This window comes from Hakea prostrata, chromosome 3 (assembly GCF_041222555.1).
Source record: "Hakea prostrata isolate BN-2017 chromosome 3, UWA_Hpros_2, whole genome shotgun sequence".
NCBI classification, from domain to species: Eukaryota; Viridiplantae; Streptophyta; class Magnoliopsida; order Proteales; family Proteaceae; genus Hakea; species Hakea prostrata.
The window spans coordinates 5,320,144-5,338,217 of NC_142602.1; the positions used below are offsets into that span (position 1 = coordinate 5,320,144).

Here is an 18,074-nt window from a genome sequence, read left to right on the forward strand (position 1 = left end):
ATCCTGAAAAGAAGAGTGTCTTGGCCTGTGCAGGCCCTTATAAGCTAGCACTAGCAGAGACCACAGTGGTGCTTTTCTGTCAAGGTGGAGAGAGACAGCCTTAGAGACATGGTGACACCATTGGAGTGAGAGAGGAAGAGTTTTCTCTCACAAAGTGAAATGGGGTAGCTCACACGAGTTAGTGACATGGATTTTGTTAGAAAAGAAAGAGAATAGTTAAAGACAAAGGGTCAGGTCAGTCAGAGTGGTGATTCACACTGAACTCTCATTCTTAAGAGGGGGAGAAGACGTGTGGGTTTCTGTTAAAACACTTTTGCTGTTTCAAGCTTTTGCCCTCCTTGGGAACTCCCTTTTCCCATTTTCATCTTCCATCCGAGGGTCTGTCAATCTTCCCTTCTCGTCTCCTCTTCAAATTTGTTTCTTTCTCACTTTGCCATGAACGTGACCTTGCAACAGTTCTGCGGCAGCAGCAGCAGCAACAGAAACAGCTGTAACAAAAGAAAAGAAGGCATTAGCGGAGAGTTTACCCCAAATTTTTATGCACCAGACAACTTATGGAATTGGCTTAACAATTATTCCTCCGCTTCTTCCTCTTCTACTTCAATGGGGGTGTTTGCTGATATAGGCTCTCTTTCTCTCAGCCCCAAGTGTGGAGTACTTCCGGCTGGTTCTTCTTCAAGAGATAGTTGCCACTGTAAGGACTCAGATTCCACTGATGGGTTTGTAGAAAACAATGCCGCCATGGAAGACAGCTGCAACAATTTGAATCAGGAGAACCCAAATGGGAATTCAATGAATGGGAAGGAAATAGACAGTGGGCAGTCAAGGATATGTGCCAGAGGGCATTGGAGGCCTGCGGAAGACACCAAACTCAAGGAACTTGTTGCTCTTTATGGCCCTCAGAACTGGAACTTAATCGCGGAGAAGTTGGAAGGAAGGTCAGGTAAGAAACAAAAGAGGGAAATTAGGACATGAAACTACTGTTCTTGACCCAAATGAACTAACTCGCATGCTTTTCCGTCTTTAAGTTTTATTTGAAGAAAACTGAGAAACTGTTGTTGTTTTTTCTTCCCTCTCTTGGGGCCATTGTAGGAAAGAGTTGTAGATTGAGATGGTTCAACCAGTTGGACCCAAGGATCAACAGAAGATCCTTCAGTGAAGAGGAAGAGGAGAGACTAATGGCTGCTCATAGATTGTACGGAAACAAATGGGCCATGATAGCTAGGCTTTTTCCTGGGAGGACTGATAATGCAGTCAAGAACCATTGGCATGTTATAATGGCCAGGAAATACAGAGAGCAGTCCAGTGCTTATAGGAGGAGAAAGCTGAGCCAAACTGTTCACAGAAGGTTAGAAGAAGGTGCTAGCTTTCACTGTGCAGATGCAGCCACAAGATCAGACTCCAACTGTCTCAATCTCTGCAATGGTAGTTTTACCAACCCCTCTCATACCTTCCCACTCACAGTTCTCATTGGTGGTAGTGATCCGACTAGTGGTGGAGAAGATTCATTTTCAATCGGCAGGAATGTGTTTCATCATGGTTCTTCCAGTAGCAACAGTCATCCTCATAGTGGGTTTTCCGCAGAACCAGAGCAAGTTCCTTTTGATTTCTTCTCCGGTATGTCCTTTTTAATCCCTCCCAGCCTTTTCTATAGTTTGTTAGTTTTCTGTGCATTTGGGTTTCCGTGCTAGCTGTTCTGTTCTGATTGTTTCTATTCTTTTTTTTTCCCCTCCCCTGGTGGGACAAGTTTTAACCAGTTTGATCATAATAAAGATACTGTCTTCCACCGCATTCGTGTTTGAGCTTTACCTTTAACTAATATAAGAAGCTGGGGCTCCAAAGCAATGATTTATCCGAGGAAAACTGTTCCTTTTCCCGTTTATGGGACCAATTAAGGGCCCCAAATCTTCTAAGCTACTTGTTCTATCCCTACGTAAGGTATGATTGGGTGTTTTGCAGGTCCTAACAGGTCCTGGGATATGCCAAGCGACGAATCTAATTGCAGCAATGGTTCTTTCTATACCCATTTTCCACCGATGATGGCAAGGCAAAATTCAAGCTATCATCAGCTACATTGTTTCACAGGTTCTACCACATCAGCAGTCCAAGTTTCAGCTGCTGAAGCATTATCAGAAACCGTCGCCGAGAACAATGCACCATCATTCATAGATTTTCTTGGGGTTGGAGCCACTTAAAGGGAAGGTCTGGAGAGTGGAGAGTAGTTTCTCAAGCTAAAAATGCGGAGAAGTTTCAAACTGATAGTGTATCAAGTGAAACTGAGCTGTCACTACCCAGAAATGTAAATGGGAAGAGATGTTAGCTGTTGCAGTTTTGGTGGCAGGCAGTGAGATGATCATAAATGTTTCTCTAGCTATCACCCCCTTGTGACCCACTATCCCCTATCGTGATTTCTGAGTCCACTTCGTTGAACAAACAAATGAAAAAGAAAAAAAAAATTAATTAATTTGAGTACCAGTACCATTACTGCAATATTTCCTTCTACTCTTCTATGAGATGGGTCACTGGGCTAGGGTTTGCCCTACAAAATGGAAGAAGCAAGAAGCAAGGTGGGTAACTGCAGCTGTAAATCAGCGCTACAAATGGTACTTCAAATAATAGATCTTCTTCTCAGAGGACTAAACTCAAACACTTCACAGCCTCCTCTCATGCATTCAAAACTGTCTAAACATCTTTTCCCTATTATCCCCTGGAAATAAATCATTTCATTGCTTCTCAGCACATCCACATGAAATCTGCAATTCCCAATCTATGTGTGCAGTAGAAAGGGTGAGGAATGTTGTTTTGTATTATTACAATGTTCACATAACTCTCAGACACTCCAGAAGTAAGAAATTTTGGTGCACAGTGGGAAGAGAACGATTTGACCATCAAATGTTACTGCAGTTGGTTTGGTCCTACATGTACTGGAAGAAATAAATTAGTCCTGGAGAGCAGGCACCATAACATAAATGGATCTATTCAGGACATAATTCATGGACGAGAGAAATCATCATAGATTGGAGAATTCACCCGATTATAAACATTTCTTTTGTCTTGCGTACTGTTTGTTTTTCACCCCCATTCACCTCTTTTACTACATTTTGATAGTTTTGGACCTTCGGTTGATTTTCAAAGTCATATCATGGGTTTTGGCCAAGCAAATCCTTTGTGTCTGGGCAAGGCGTTCATCCAGACATCCTAGGATGCGAGATCACAATCATTGGATCTCAAAAATGCCACGTATCATGATCTAGAGTCACACAAGAGATATCTATCCATTGGCAAATAGAACTTCCTGTGAGTGTTACAGCTAGTGTAGTTGTTTATCAAGTTGGGTTCCTTTGATCCACCTTGTTAGTGTTCAGAAGTTGGTCATCTTTAAAATGTATGGTGAAAGGATGCAGGATAGTATAATACTCTACCCGTGACTTCTATCTAATAGTCCCTTGACTCACCTGACTTGTTACAAATTACCGAGTATTCTACATTAAACTTTAGACAAAAAGAACAAGAATAAAAATCGGCCCCGCCCATCTTATGTTACTGTTATTTTGTCCTTGCCACAACCCAAGCAAGATTGTTGGAGGAAGGTGGCCTTCAATGGCTGTATGGGTCGTCCATTGCCTATCCGTGATGGTAGTGAAAGATAGGAAATTTATCAGGTCCATTTGCTTGTGAGAAATGGACCATTCATTTCTTTGCAGATGTGTGCCATGTGTCCCAGTATCACATCAGACAGTTGATTGTATTGGTCCATGAAAGGTAGCAGTGGACCTGATATTGGTCCGTGAAAGATAGCAGTGGTAAAAATGAATAGTCAGGATGAATTATGGGGAAGGATAATATATTGTATGAGAAAGGATATATATTAATAATTTCAGTTTTTTTAATTTAAGGTAAAGGTTTGTGCTCATTTCATGTATGACGTCTTGACAGTGTTAATTTCAACTGGGCAAGACATAATTTTAGCGATAATAGAAACCTAGATATTCGTTTTCAAATACCCACATATTCATTGTTTGCTTATTAACTTCATATACTACTTTTTTCAAAATCATATCTCTTTTCAAAAGGTGTCTAGATATTATTAGATTATAGAAGTCTTTCTGTCCTTGAATATCAGTGCAAATTTTACAACAAAAAAAAATATCAGTGCAAATTCATATCTAACGACCTGGTTATAAAAAAATTTGTACCCTTAAAAAATCCAAAATTTCACCTTCACCCAAAATTATATATCAAAATATTTTCTGTGATCTTTCTGCATGAAGAATTATCTACAAGGGTATGTGATTGCAGCCTTGCAGGGAGGCAGAAAGGTTTCCATTGGAACGGATAAGAGGAGTAAAAAGCCAAACGTCTAAGTGTCTTAACCGTAACGTAAGTGAGATGAGGCCCAGAAAGGGAGGGAGTAGGAGAAACGCCTCATCTCCCAGGAGGGACCTGACTGTAGATTCGTCTGGGTTCGAGCCAAGCTCACCTGGTGGGTCTCCTCGATATTCCAGGGCTTCTCGTTCCCCTAAAGCATCCCTTGTCGACACTGATTTGGCGGCCGAAGACATTTATGGGTTCGCAGGTCTTCGAATCTCACCCGATGACAATAGTAACCCTAATCCCAACCCAAGAAGCTTTCCTTACAATATCAAGTTGCAGTGCTGGGAGAAGGCAGAGAAGATCAAAGGCCGAGACCCCGATCGTTGGAGGCGCGATTCGCTTGGCAATACCGTCTTTCGGAAGCTAGTGGGATGCCCTGGTTGTCTCTGCCACGATTATGATCACATTGTTCCGTATTCGAAGGTATATGTTTCTGTTTATATCTTTTCTGAGAACTCTGGGAAGTGGGTTAGTTTGTTTTTTACCAGAATCGATTGGCTGAGTTTCGTTCATCTCATAGTTAAGTAGTTTATGTTGTTGGACTTTGTGAGATTTCTTGTGAAATGGGTATATAATTTATGCTTACTTCATGAAAAGACATGATTTGTTCGCTGTGTTACTCTTTCTAGTTGCATTTTAATTGGAAGAATGAATTTGACTTGTCAATTTCTAGTGCTGCAGTGGGTAGTCTGGCACAAAACAAGAGAACTCAATTGCGATAAATTATGTTTGAAGAATACTATGTGATAGTTCCTTTGTTATAGCAGAGTTAGAAATCAACAAGGGGATAAGCTGTGTTCAGCTGACTTCCTTTACGATTTGGGTATGCTATTCAAAGATTTTCCTTTCTATTTAAGAGTTCAAGCTGTTCAAGATTAGATAGATCTGATGCCATATGCTCTCAGGATGAAATACAACTGATGAATAAAGAAGATTGTAATAGAAAATATAAGAAACAAAAAAAAAACCATGCTGAGTAAAGTAAAAACGTCTTAGAAATTAAAAGGGTTTATATGAAGTTAGTATGATCCACTTGACATAGCCATTGTGTTGTTCTGCCTTCCAAAGGAAAGAAGAGCAAAGCTAGTGTTCAAATCCACTTGGTTTTGACAAACAGGGTATTCTGGTTAAGCAAGATATATATCATGGTAAATGAAAATTAAACTTTGAAAGAAAATGTATTTCTGAATTCCCTCAACTGAAAGGTTGAAATAACTCCTTTGTTTGACTATGAGTTCAGCTGTGAGACACCCTGGAAGTTATTACAAGAAGAATTGAGAATAAGGAGAGAAGGATACGAAAGGTTTCTGATTGGAAAATACTTATCCCACCATCCTTTGGGTTGTCCAATAAAACCAGCAACAGGAATCTTGTGAATGTTAGTGGCTGATTGATTTATAATTTTCTTAAGTTGTTAAAGCATAACCATTTCATTAAGAAGACCAAAAGTTTGGTATGCAGACACACCATCTGTATTCCGTTCATAATTATTTATGTTGTATTGTAACTTGTAATGTATTAATGTGTATTAACTTTGGGATCAGATACTTCACTCTCTCTCTACTTCTGATGTGTTGATGTTAAGACAAGTGTTCTCTGCCTCGTCATATGTCCCATAGCTAGACTGTGTACACACTATTGCCTCTGCTTTTTCTTGCTTATGTGTTTTATTTTCCTATGTATGATACGGTAAGAAGCTACTAAGTCTACTTCTAGTGTGTTTTTCTTTTATTGAACAATATGAAGTCTAATTGGCTTGCATAATTCATAGTTGCTTACTAACCTTCCATTTGCTTTCCTCAGATTGGGTGCTGTAATCTTGATAATTTTAAGCCATTGTCTGAGACTCTGAATTGCTTATTGTGGGTATTTCTTTGATTTTCTCATTTCAGGGGGGCAAGAGCACTTTGGAGAATTGCCAGGTTTTACAGGTTTATATGAAACCTTAACCTGTAGCATGTGGGAATTTTCTAATGAAATTTAATTATTTATTGACTAAACGACAATGTTATTATGTTGTCCTCTTTTTGATTCTCTTAATTTGGTTATAGTGGAGTTCCATTTAAGTTGCTAGCTACAACATTCAGTGGTTAATTTGATATTACCGTATTGAATTTTTATCTCAGTTTCTTCATAAACATTTCACTTTTCTTCTTTCTTGCTGCATGAGGTTTGGTTCTCACATTATGAGGGATGATTTATTGGATTTTAATTTGAACATGACATAGTAGTGTTCTAACTGTAAAATGTAGCTGCTTTTCTTCTCAAACTTGTATCGAGTGGCTACTTTATTTCATGGCATTTTTAATTGAGCTTGAACATCTCTTTTCTTTTCATTTGTTGGATGAGGTAAAAGATCTCAGTAATAGGAACCCTCCATTTGTGCAAATGCTGCTGCATATTTGCCTAATGGCTTCCATTATGCTTTTATAAACCAATACATACATACAATCAATTTTATACTACTAAATAATAACTTGCAGCAGGACAATTGTTTTTTAATACACTGTTCTGCTAGCCAGTTAACATCTGTTGAGGTATTGAATGCTGCCTCTGCCATAGACATTGAATGATTCAATGTGAGCATAACAAACGGTGTTTTGGCTCCTCCAAACGTAGTTCCAGCAGATAATCCTACCAATTGATCCACACATCTCTCTTCATTATTTTGCACTGATTGCAATTAATTTCTGGGATTGAACCATCTATAAGTCTGTCAGGAGATTTCTGAGTTGAGATCCTTGCATGGGATAGCTTTGATTGCTTTGTGTGTGTTCATCATATCATTCTAACAAATTAGACCATAAAGCTACTTACTATTGAGTAAATGCCAGACTTATTCTCCATGGCAACTTCGTAGCTGTTCCAGGTGTGAGATGCTATTAAGCTTTTTCTATTTCATAATATTAGTTCTTCTATCTTCTTTTTGTTGTCTTCAACCGGATGCATGTTGCAATATACAAACTGCCTTTACAAAACAATACTTGTTGACAGGCTTCAGTTAACCGTTCCAAGGGGAATAAAACTGAGATATCTAGAGCTGATCTCATACAAAAGAGCTCTTACTGTCGTGTATCAGGTACTGAAACTCTCAGAACACTCAAAATCAAAGAAAATTTTCCCATTTCAAATGATTTAAAACATTGTTACTAGAAAAGAATTCCATGAACCCATTAATCTTAGTTCAACATTGATCATTGCGATTTGGTTTTGGAATGCAGGTCGGGACATGGATCTTCTTGAACTATCTGCATATGGCAATGTTCGTCGTGGTCAAGACTCTGGAGGTTGTAGCATCCAATGACCAAAGAGAGACAGCATCTTTGTGCTCAGTCATTTTTGTATCCAAGATTTCAGATCCTAATTTGTTAAGCAATTTGGTGAACGGGGTCAGTTTTCATTAGATTAAGGAGAGGCAATTGGGATGGAGTTTATTAATCTAGGGTTCAAGTTTATTCTGTGTTACTGTATCAGTCAGATATTGGCATTCGGTATTGGGGCATGCCTAATTCCAATCTGGATTGGCATAACCAATTCTGTAAACCATGACTGCTGCTGTATATACCTGAACCCAAGGGTACATAAATGTATGCGAGAGCATCTAGATGGAATCCATCATGTAAAGTTTCATGCCTTCTAGTTCTTCAAGATATTCTGAGTGCAAACAAATAGACTTCACGGTTACATTATTAGCAATTGGACGGGTGAAATTGGACCTTCAACTTGTTAGGGAAACAACTGTGACCGATGATGGATGAACTTGTCTCCAATGGGAAGTTTTGAACCTTCAAGTAACAATTAGTTAGCTTCAGCTGATTTTATGTCTCAATTCGGATTTTTAACTGTTTCACGTTAGTACTTCTTGTGGGAAGTTCTGGATTTTAGTTCTCATTTGATGTAAGGAGTCCATAATCCTCTGCAGCTTACAGAATGGAGTGCAAATCAGGAAGATGTGACGAAGATTTCAAAACTTAAATGGGTAAATCAGAAACTGATCGCCCCATTAAGTTGTTTTGCTGGAAGTTTGATCACCACTTCTGCACCCAGAAAACCTTAGAAAATTTAAACCCTAGGAGTCTGCTTCGCTTCAAATTCTAATCTCCAGTTATGAATTAAAACAAGAAAGATCCTGAGCCATGCCAGGATTAAAGTCACCATAATATGATTAACATCATACACCCGAAGGGAAAAGAAATGAAATAAAAATCATATCCAGGGTCAAAGCAGAAATTAGAACAATATATTCCCTAACAGTTAATTATTACAAGTTACATTCATGGGAAGTTTTACTTCTGCTGCTAATTAATCATAACCTTCTGGAGGAGCAGAGGATGGAGGGTCAGTTAGAAATCCATTTTTTGGGTTCCTGTTTGCCGTTGGACCAGGATAGTCCATCAGTTCTATCATCATCCTTCCCTGAAATTGATATAAAACCATGAAGAACTTTTAAGATACACAAGTTCAGATATTTGTACGTTAGAACTACTGCAAAAAAAAAACTATGGTTTTCCCTTCACAGACTGGGAAAGAAATGAAAGAGGAAGAGAGTACAAAACAAAAAACCCACCTGGTGGTGTAGAAAATTAGTTTCTGTTTCCAAAGACCCTATTTTTCTTCCAGATCCTGCAAATTGTAACAACTAACATGTTACAGGAAAGTAATAGGTATAAAATTGTGCAACAAGAAGCAACAAACCCCAGTAGACATGAAATGAAACTAACTGAAAACCTTGAGAGATTAAGAGAGCCAGAAAAGCCATGATGACAAGCACACGAGTGTGACAGTAGTAGAAGCGACCCATCATTTCCTTTTGCTTCGGATCTGTTCTCTCAGGGTTCTATTACATATTTATGCGAGAGCTCGTGGAGAAGACACGATATCGTGAATTCTTAATTAGATTGGATACTCTGTCTTCCTTAACTAATATAAACAATCTGAATCCAAAATGGACTATTTCTAATGGCTATCATCTGTTTGATTAAATGCCTGTGGTGAAATCCCAGTTCTCATATACCATATTCTTATCAATTAAGTCAGCTCTTCGAAGTTATAACTTGAGATACTGTGTATATATTTTCGATTCCTGTGATTTTTCTTTTTGCCTGAATCCAATTCATACTTCTAACATATTAACCCACTTGAAGTTTTCACTCTAAGCTTTGGACCTTACACTTTCTACCTGGATTCCAGTGTAAAGCTGTAAGCATATTACCATTTATCTTGTCAACTCCATTATTTAGTTGATTCATGTTTATTCTTTTTATAAAACTAAGCTATGGTATTGTAGAATTGAAAAAAAAAACCAAATCGGTTGGAGGAAACGAGTGTTTAACCCAAGAAAAGAGGTAAATAGATCCATTGGACAGATTTGTTTCTTTATTTCTACTACAGTTGAATAAACTACTCCAGGTTTTGTTGGATCTGATTCCTCAGTGTTTAATCTCAGTTAGTCAAAACTTTATAAAATAAGAAAGGAAGCTGTCAACTATAATGTAATATAAGAACGCGATGGAATCCCCATTATATGAATTGATCTACTTCCACACACTAACCTCTATGTAATAAAAACAAGAATAGAGAAACCTCGGTTTTCTAACTCAACTCATATAAATATATAAATATGTCAAGCATTCAACTGGGTACGGATAGCCCTTCAGTGGAAAGATCACAAGATGTGGAAATTGCAGGTTTTGGGTACAGAAAAAGAAAGATTGGATCATCACTTGCACACTTGCTCTGCATGTGCGGTATAGCCAGTACTGATAATGAAATATTAAAATGAAGTCAAAATTCAATGGGGTTGGTCCAAGTAGTAAGCAGCTTGGTCCGCTTAAGCAATGTTCCAATATCGAAACCTTGTGGATGCAAAAAATCCCCGTTAGGAGACTCACCCACCACAGCCAGGTGTGCGACCCGGGTCAAACACCGAATTAGTCAGAGCAAAGCCTTGGAACCGGGGTTGACAACCCAAAAAAAAAAAAATGAAGTCAAAATTAATAATTCATCAAAAAGGGAAAATCCCTGACTTGGGCTTATGATCCAATTTGAATGGGCTTAACCCACCACATATGGCCCTTATTTGCAAGTTACAGAGAGCCATTAGGGCTGGGCCCATGATCCAATTTGATTTCTAGGTAAAGGAGGTTTATGTTAAGGGGGGTAATTATTTATATATACCTCAAGGACAGTCAACAACTCTTTGACTTCTTGTTGATAGGAGTGGTCTTTGCAAATTGAGTCAACCACTTGATTTTGTTTTCATCAATTTTCAAAGCCTTACTATGCAATATATTAGAAGTTTTTTTTTTTTTTTTGGATTAAGAGCTTCTTATATACCGGGATGAGAATGAGAATATTAATGCCTCCGAATAGTGCGAACCCAAGACCTCCCCATGGAAGGTTGGGCCGTTAACCATTTTACTAACCCACCATTGGTAGATTTTTACATTCTTGTCATGACCCGTGCAAACTGATCTTAGCAAATTCTAGCACCAATCATGTACACGTAGAAAAATTAAACGCGTCAGTCCAAGTCCATGTATCATCGATCATCATTTGAAGTATATGTATCTTTCAATCATTGTGTGGTAGAGAAAGTGAGGGATAATATTATATACTAACTTCTGGAGAACATACTTATCCATTGAACATGACAAAGTGAAAAAGAAATTCCAGAAGTAAGGGATGTGTTGAAGATTTTGCTTGGTGGAGCCTTTTAGGATGACTTTTTGGTGGTTTGGTTCATTACCATTACTTAACTTCTGCACCTTTTATCATATAGATTCCATTGTTGGGTTTGAGTCCATAGTGCAATCTTATTCCACCAATAAAAAAAATTTGCTAATTACAAAACTCTAAATGTCATCATATAAGTAGTGGATTTTCTCAATATAGAGTAGAAATATGCCTGATAAAGTGAAAATTTTCCTTTTCCATGCCTTATCTCGCAATGTCATTTTTTTTATTTAATTGATTTTTCTTCTTCTTTATACTGGACATGCCTCTAGAAACGGGTTGAACTTCAGTGCTATACATTAAATGCACAATACTGTATTGCCGACGGTCGAAATTTGAGATTTTGACCTTGACCGTTCATTTCGATTTTCAACACCTTTGAAGTGGGCAGTCGAGATTTGATCTCAACGTTGGTAGCACATGCTACTCATTAAATGCGCAACATTCAAGTTCATTGCACTAGATGACTAGAAACACCCAAACGTCAAAACCATCATGATCCAAACGAATTTCAAATCCTAAAAAAGAAAAGTCCAAACCATCTTTTTCTTTGGTAAGAACCATCTTTTCTTTTAACTTTTCTGAAGAGTGGAGGTATGGAAAAGTGAAGGCATTTTTTTTCGTTTGACAATTTTTTATTTTTTATTTTTATTTTGGTAAAGAATTTTTATTTTGTTTTAGTAAATGTGAGAAAGCACATATTTCTATCCATCACTGTAGTAGAGAAAAAAATATACAAGCTAAATCAAGTAAACTATGGCATGAACACATGCTAATGGCAACATTTGTGGTATCATTTTTTAGAGGGTAAGATAATAATGTCACCAGCTCCAACCATTCTAAACCAAAGAAGCATGATAATCCGAGTTACAAATCTTGGCAAGCTAATGTTTGAAATAGGCCATGAAGGGATTCTTCTCAAGTTAAAACATTCCCGATTTGGTGAGTAGCGAAGCGAAAAATCCTTCGAAAATTGAGACTAATCAATGTCGCCGGAAAATTGCCGAACCTACAAAATATCGGCAAAAATCACTGTTGAACCTAAGAAATATCTTCGAAGACAGAATGAGCATATACAGTTGCATACTTACATATCAATTTCTCTCCAAGCTAGCTAGCTAGCGACCCATATCTTTTGTTCATGTTACGTGTTTGTCTTTGCCTCTTCAATTCGATCGACCTTTTCTTGGGACATAATTAGTTTATTCTTCTTGATCAACCAAGATGAAGAACAAAGCTTCTATGTTGTTGAGCTAGGTGGTGAAGTCCAAATCCTTGGCTTCAAACAAGACAATGCCATTCAAGAATCATCTCATCATCTTCTCTCTTCCAAATAACTAAAAATCCTTATTGTCTTCTATCACGCAATAACAGGCCACTTGCCCCTTTTTTTTCTCTTTCTGTCTCGTCAAAGAAATAAAATTTTGATTCTTTTTCCTCGGTTGCATCTGCGATTTTGCGCATGGATTCACTTTCTTGGTGGTAAAAATGAACAAACGTTTGGCATTTTCTAGCCACACACGTGGTAGAATGGTAGAAGATGGTGAAAAAATATCTTGAAAAATGACCTGACATGTTAAGGCTTTACTGAAAAAATGACTTGACACTTGACCTTTAAGAAATGACGTGATGTTTTAAACCTTGGCCTTTTTTTAATTTTAGAAGCAATTGTATAGGTATGTCGGCAAAATCTCAACGGCTAGTAAAAGACGAAATCTCGCTAAAACTTTGCACCTTGATCCTTGTACCAAAAAAACCTATGAGGAGAATCTCTCCTACGGAGTAGAGAACTTCTTCTCTCTTTCTCCTTTTCTCTGAGTTGCCCCGGAATCTCTTGATCAGGCTGACACCATATAACAGACCACTCAAAACCTGAACCTGGACCACAAAAACCCTAAAGAGAACATTGAAGGAAACCACTAGGAAGGGCAGCAATGGATCTGGAGTGATTTACCAATTTGATCATAGGAAAAAGGATCCAGATCCTCTGCTGGCCATGGAAGGACAGAATTTTGGCAGCAAAATAGTGTACGTGAAGAGTAATTACTTTCCATGTGGAGAATTTAGACCCATACAAGTTTTAGTGGTTTGCCCATCAATCATAGCTTGGAAGTGGAGATTGTAGAAAGGCAGATCTTCTAGCTTCTAGCTTTGCTTCTTTACATCATGGATAGGGTCAAATCTGCACAAGGCTGGTGTGTCTTTTGGCAAACAAATTGAATTCTGAATGACTACAGAAAACTGAAACTCAGTGTTGAAGGAAAACAACAACAGGAAAGAAACTAACAGAGAACACCAAACGGTTCATAGCCTCACATGCATTGGGTCCCCTAACAACTCATCTTCCTGCAATTAATGTGGCCTCTGATCATCCATGATATGTCATAAAATATCTCAAGTGTCTCACCCTGTTTCAACCTAAAAATCTTGTACTTCTTTTCATTTCCAGAGTACATAATCTTCAAGCAGATTTCATCACACTTTACCTAAAATACCCATGCTTTTAATTTAGAAAAAAGTTGGTCACTGAAGTTTGATGATCTTTCCATTGTATATATATAATCTTTGATTAACATTCAAAAGGTATCAAGGGGTGTCCATTTGGCTAAGATCACTTCCCTTTTTTTTTTTTCTATCTTTCTTTCTTTGGCCAAGCTCAGATCACTCCCACCCCCCACTAAGGAAGATCAAAAATGGGGAAAAGATAAAATAAATGAAAAGTGTGACCATTACCTACAGTTATGAATTCATTATAGATCAACTTTTCATCTATAAACCTTCTTATTCTAATTCTTTTCAACAGAAAGAAGAACTGAGAGAAAAGTCATTGATTTTTTATTCCAACTGAAGAAAGGAGAGAAGATAAGAAGGAAAAGATAGAAAAAGAGAGGAATACTTTATCATTAGCTTTTCTTCCTTTTCGTACTAGTGGTTGAATTCTCTAGGCTTGAAAAGGAAAGATCCTTGGCTTCTTGTGATAGGAATCCCAGCCCCCCAACAGAGGACCTACAAAACATGTTTGCTACTCTTTATTATAGTCGCAATCTCTGTTTTCACACCCTAGTGGGCCCAAATTTATTGTTTCAAGCAGAGCTGTAAGAGATAAAATGCAGTTTTGGATATTTGCAACCAACTAGAAACTGTTTCACTGCACTTCGTTGAGAGTTCTAAACCTGCAATGTCTACCTACTCTATAGGATCTTAAGCTCCAAGGTGTGCTATGTTGTGCTCAACAGACCCTGGCATCTCCCTGCATGATTAATTGTAAGACGACAGCATGTAGCATCAGAGCAAGGCTCAGGCTTACTTCAACTCTCACCAAATGGGAATCTCATCAGTAATATATGGAGTTAAAGAAGGTAAATTGAAACATTCATTATTTTCAGAAATGGAACATTTGCTGATTTTTTGGCAAAAGAGCTTAATGGAAACCATGCAACGCGCAAAAAGGAGAATGAAGAACTTCTTCATTGGATTTACAAACTTATCTTAGTACATCAGAATATTCGATACATCTAGGTCTCTTGATCCTTTGATCTGCTCTTGCTTACTATATCATCTTAACTAGATATATACATGTAGATGCTACACCACCTAAACAACCATCAGTATAGAATTACAAACAAGACACCTAAAAAAAGTGGGGGAGAAGAGAAAACAAAGGAAGATAAAGTCACTTGCTTTTGAGCTATTCCAGGATAGCTCCTTCCTAGGGAAATCAGAAAGATCCTTCTTGGACTTTCTGTCTGAATTGGGTTACTCTGCCAATTCCTGCTACGAAGCTGGTGCAACATGGGTCATAGCAAAGGTATGTGCCGCACAATTATCCAGTGCCTTTCCACTGAAACATCAGAGACAGCAGCAAAATTTTCACTCACACCATTACGAGTTCTCATGGAAGTTGAGTGACCGAGACAATGCTGCAGGATTGGCTTGCAGTACATGAGAGGATTCAACCATGTGATTCTTTTCATCGCCCTTTGACTGGAAGGCCTTGAAGAGCCCTCCTCCACTTGAGTCTGCTTTGTCATTCTTGATTCCCAGCGTAGCCCATATGGAGCTTCTGGCAGCTTCCACGGGATCATCGATCCTCAATGTCTTAGGAATCCAAAGGCATCTCTCAGAATCGCCCTGTTTTATGGGATTTTCTTGCTCTGAGTTACACTGTTTAAGCATATTGCCATCTCTTGAATGCTTTCCCAAGGTAGGAGAGTGGGGACCAGAGGCTGGAACTCCAGGACTTGTAGTAGAAGGTGGTGGGAGGAACCAAGAGGCATTCCAGGTTCCTGGTACAGCACAACCCCAATAGGCTGGTGTGGGGTAGAATGATACAGGAAAGGTCGGAGGGCAGAAAGCAGGCGGGGCCACAGCAGGATTCCATTGAGTTGGGTTCCATGGATAAGACCAGGGAGCCCCTGGAAAGCATGGCATCTGAGGAGGAAAACCATGACAATTCCCCATGACTGCATCTTGCAAACCAACCTTGTTTCCCTCCTCCGTAATGTTGGAACCCATGGCAGAAGATCCACAGGAGTAGTCATCACCAATTTCTCCCCCTCCACAAGAACCTGAAATTCTGTGTTCTGCAGGTCTACAATATCCATTACTTGTACAATTGCTCATTGTTTTCTCTGCAAGGTTCAACGCAGAAGCCATCATCGATTCAGACAGAGGCGTGTCAGAGCCAAAGCTCAGTACGGTAGCATTGGGTTTCGGTGGGTGGTGGACTCCATCCGGCGGATCTGATCGAATTGTTTGGAGGGCCTCTGGAACATTAATATGCCTGTAATTTGAAGAGCTCTTGGTCTTGCGACGGCCAGCACCCACAGGGACATTTCTCATGGTCCCACCAGCTGTCCAGTATCTTTGGCAGTTCTTGCAGAAATGCCTAGGTTGGTTGACGTTGTAATTGTTATAGTAACAGAACTTGGTGTCCATGCTATTACAACGGGGGCAAGGAAGAATTTTGTCTGGCTTCTTCAGAGTTTTATCTTGTGAATTGGTTGCTTCACCATGTCCTTCTTCAGCCTTGGGAACATCTGGCGTTGCAGTTTCTTTGTCAACAGGTGTTTTAGGGTTCTCATCAGTCCCTGATGATATAGCTGGGACTGTTGATTGGTTTGAATCAGGAGGAGGTGCACCACCGTCTTCTCTTTCAGTAGAAATATCTCCCAGTTTTTCCTGATATACCAAACCATATTTTGAGTAAGAAACAGGAATAATAACAGGCAAAGGACTTCAGAAATAACAGATCAAAACCAATCTAGGAAAGCTAATCCACTTCAAATTTACACATGGGTCTACCACCTTTCCTACTTATTATCAGTTGAATATATGGCTTATGTTGCTTTATATGCAAAAAGGGCTTATCTGAGGCCTTCCTTCTAGATCATCATACCACTTGTAAGCTGGAACCAGCTTCTCTAGGCAAGAATTTTCATTAGCTCCTTAAAAATAAAAATAGAAAATTTTGAAGCAATATATCATTTTTCCGTTTGATTTTTAATATTTTAATCAGAGGGGGATAACAGAGAGGGAAAGAAGCGACTATCTAACTCAAGTTTCTTATGCGGAAACATTTCTCAGTTTCGTGTTTGAGGAGATGGCTGAATAGAACTGGGTCTTCAGGGCTTTGGAGTCATTAAAATTGACAGTCAATCCAACTAGACACACTGTAAACTCTTAAGGAGTCAACAGTTGTACCTAAGAGCTTTGCTTCACATAAAATGTATTATGAGCATAAGAAAGTCCGAAATCCAAGCTAGAACAATTTCACAAGTCGTTCGTGATCGAAAGAAAATATACAATTGAACCGAAACTAAATCTCTTGTGAAAGTTGGAATACACAAACCTAGATTACAAGCATATATATATTTTTTTTCATTGAGCAAAGCAGGTAGACAAGTACAAAACCCAGGGAGAAAGGGAACGCAAAAAATTTTAAAAACGAAAGGTCAAATGTAACCTTCAGCACTAAACCCTGCAGCCAAAAATCCTAAATCATGCGCAGAATACCTCAAAAACCAAACTCATCAGCAAAATTAGAAAAGAAACAAAAGGAAGCCAGGGGAAAAGAAGATGAAGAAACTAGCATTGACTCACAATACCTTCTCTTGTTGCTGTCGATCTTCTTCCATTTTGTTGTTGTCATCAGAATAAGTAGTCGAAGGAAGATCGTGATCGATACTGTCTTCGAGTTCAACAGGAATAGCATCAGAAGCAGAGCCTGAATCCCCGAAAAGTGCAGCTGGAGTATCTTCGTTGGCACTAAGAGGGATTGTTGTCCCAAACAGCTTAATCGCCGGGTCTTTAGCTTCCGACATTTCAGTTGTCTCACCAAGAACGAAAAGACTCCAAGGAGCTGAGAGATTGACAAGTGCAAGCAGGCAATAAGGGCGGAGGTTGAGGGAGAGCTGATCAGGTGACAGATGGGTTTGGTTTTTGAGGCAAGTGATCAGTGGAGAGAGAATGGAGTTCTGACTTCTGAGTGTCGTCCGTCGTCGTCGTCGTCGATGTTTCTTTTCTTTCGTTTCGGCTCAGTTTAACGAAGCTGTGGATGCCACGTCAGTGAGAAGTCGATTCTCAGCCACAAGTTCTTGTGGCCTTGCGGTCTTTGTTTCGATTCCCACTGGAAACGAAAGTGGGTCCCCAGCCTCCAGATGCACAATTCGTCCCAGTCAGCATATCGTCTCTTCTTCTGCTTTTACTCGTTTCGTGTTTTGGTGAGTTCCAATCCACTCTTACTGTGTAGTTAAGAAGTGTAAAAATATTTCTACCAAAAACAGAAAAAAAAAAAAATATAAAAATATTATAAACTTTTAGTCTTACGAAAAAGATTAGACATATACCCTCAAAGGTGAACTGTGCTCTAACTGTGTAGTTAAGAAGTAAAGCACAACCTTTTACTCGAATGGATAGAACTGAACACTCTACCTTGCTTTTAAGGGAGAATTCTTTTGTTTTTG

At 38.8% G+C, this 18,074-nt stretch overlaps 3 protein-coding genes and 1 long non-coding RNA gene across 4 annotated transcripts; 2 read left to right on the forward strand and 2 right to left on the reverse strand.

Annotated features, from left to right (window-relative positions):
• The first annotated feature begins 326 nt into the window (after positions 1-326).
• LOC149020276 (uncharacterized) lies at positions 327-2,195 on the forward strand. The gene is made up of 3 exons (XM_089146825.1): positions 327-943; positions 1,093-1,617; positions 1,960-2,195. The coding sequence occupies exons 1-3, from the start codon at positions 436-438 to the stop codon at positions 2,193-2,195; spliced, it is 1,269 nt and encodes a 422-aa protein (XP_089002951.1). The 5' UTR covers positions 327-435.
• A 2,063-nt stretch (positions 2,196-4,258) lies between these two features.
• Positions 4,259-8,397, forward strand: LOC149020277 (HNH endonuclease). Its single transcript, XM_089148384.1, has 4 exons — positions 4,259-4,797; positions 6,267-6,305; positions 7,369-7,453; positions 7,596-8,397. The coding sequence occupies exons 1-4, from the start codon at positions 4,390-4,392 to the stop codon at positions 7,676-7,678; spliced, it is 615 nt and encodes a 204-aa protein (XP_089004510.1). The 5' UTR covers positions 4,259-4,389; the 3' UTR covers positions 7,679-8,397.
• Positions 8,398-8,512: 115 nt separating this feature from the next.
• Positions 8,513-9,328, reverse strand: LOC149020278 (uncharacterized). Its single transcript, XR_016172180.1, has 3 exons — positions 9,103-9,328; positions 8,942-8,997; positions 8,513-8,790 (listed from the first exon to the last, which is right to left on the reverse strand). It is a non-coding gene; the product is annotated as an uncharacterized LOC149020278 (long non-coding RNA).
• A 4,948-nt stretch (positions 9,329-14,276) lies between these two features.
• LOC149020279 (cyclic dof factor 2-like) lies at positions 14,277-17,629 on the reverse strand. Its single transcript, XM_089148385.1, has 2 exons — positions 17,217-17,629; positions 14,277-16,290 (listed from the first exon to the last, which is right to left on the reverse strand). Exons 1-2 carry the CDS (start codon positions 17,430-17,432, stop codon positions 14,992-14,994), a joined length of 1,515 nt encoding a protein of 504 aa, XP_089004511.1. The 5' UTR covers positions 17,433-17,629; the 3' UTR covers positions 14,277-14,991.
• Between the last annotated feature and the right edge of the window lie 445 nt (positions 17,630-18,074).

What these genes read in the sequence shown, in the direction of transcription:
- LOC149020276 (XM_089146825.1), top strand. Translation starts at nt 436, where the DNA reads ATGAACGTGACCTTGCAACAGTTCTGCGGCAGCAGCAGCAGCAACAGA. An exon ending in GAAGTTGGAAGGAAGGTCAG is followed by an intron (nt 944 to 1,092) that starts GTAAGAAACAAA and finishes GGGCCATTGTAG; the next exon opens with GAAAGAGTTGTAGATTGAGA. An exon ending in TCCTTTTGATTTCTTCTCCG is followed by an intron (nt 1,618 to 1,959) that starts GTATGTCCTTTT and finishes GGTGTTTTGCAG; the next exon opens with GTCCTAACAGGTCCTGGGAT.
- LOC149020277 (XM_089148384.1), top strand. Translation starts at nt 4,390, where the DNA reads ATGAGGCCCAGAAAGGGAGGGAGTAGGAGAAACGCCTCATCTCCCAGG. An exon ending in ACATTGTTCCGTATTCGAAG is followed by an intron (nt 4,798 to 6,266) that starts GTATATGTTTCT and finishes TTCTCATTTCAG; the next exon opens with GGGGGCAAGAGCACTTTGGA. An exon ending in AGAATTGCCAGGTTTTACAG is followed by an intron (nt 6,306 to 7,368) that starts GTTTATATGAAA and finishes ACTTGTTGACAG; the next exon opens with GCTTCAGTTAACCGTTCCAA.
- LOC149020279 (XM_089148385.1), bottom strand. Translation starts at nt 17,432, where the DNA reads ATGTCGGAAGCTAAAGACCCGGCGATTAAGCTGTTTGGGACAACAATC. An exon ending in ATCGACAGCAACAAGAGAAG is followed by an intron (nt 16,291 to 17,216) that starts GTATTGTGAGTC and finishes TTGGTATATCAG; the next exon opens with GAAAAACTGGGAGATATTTC.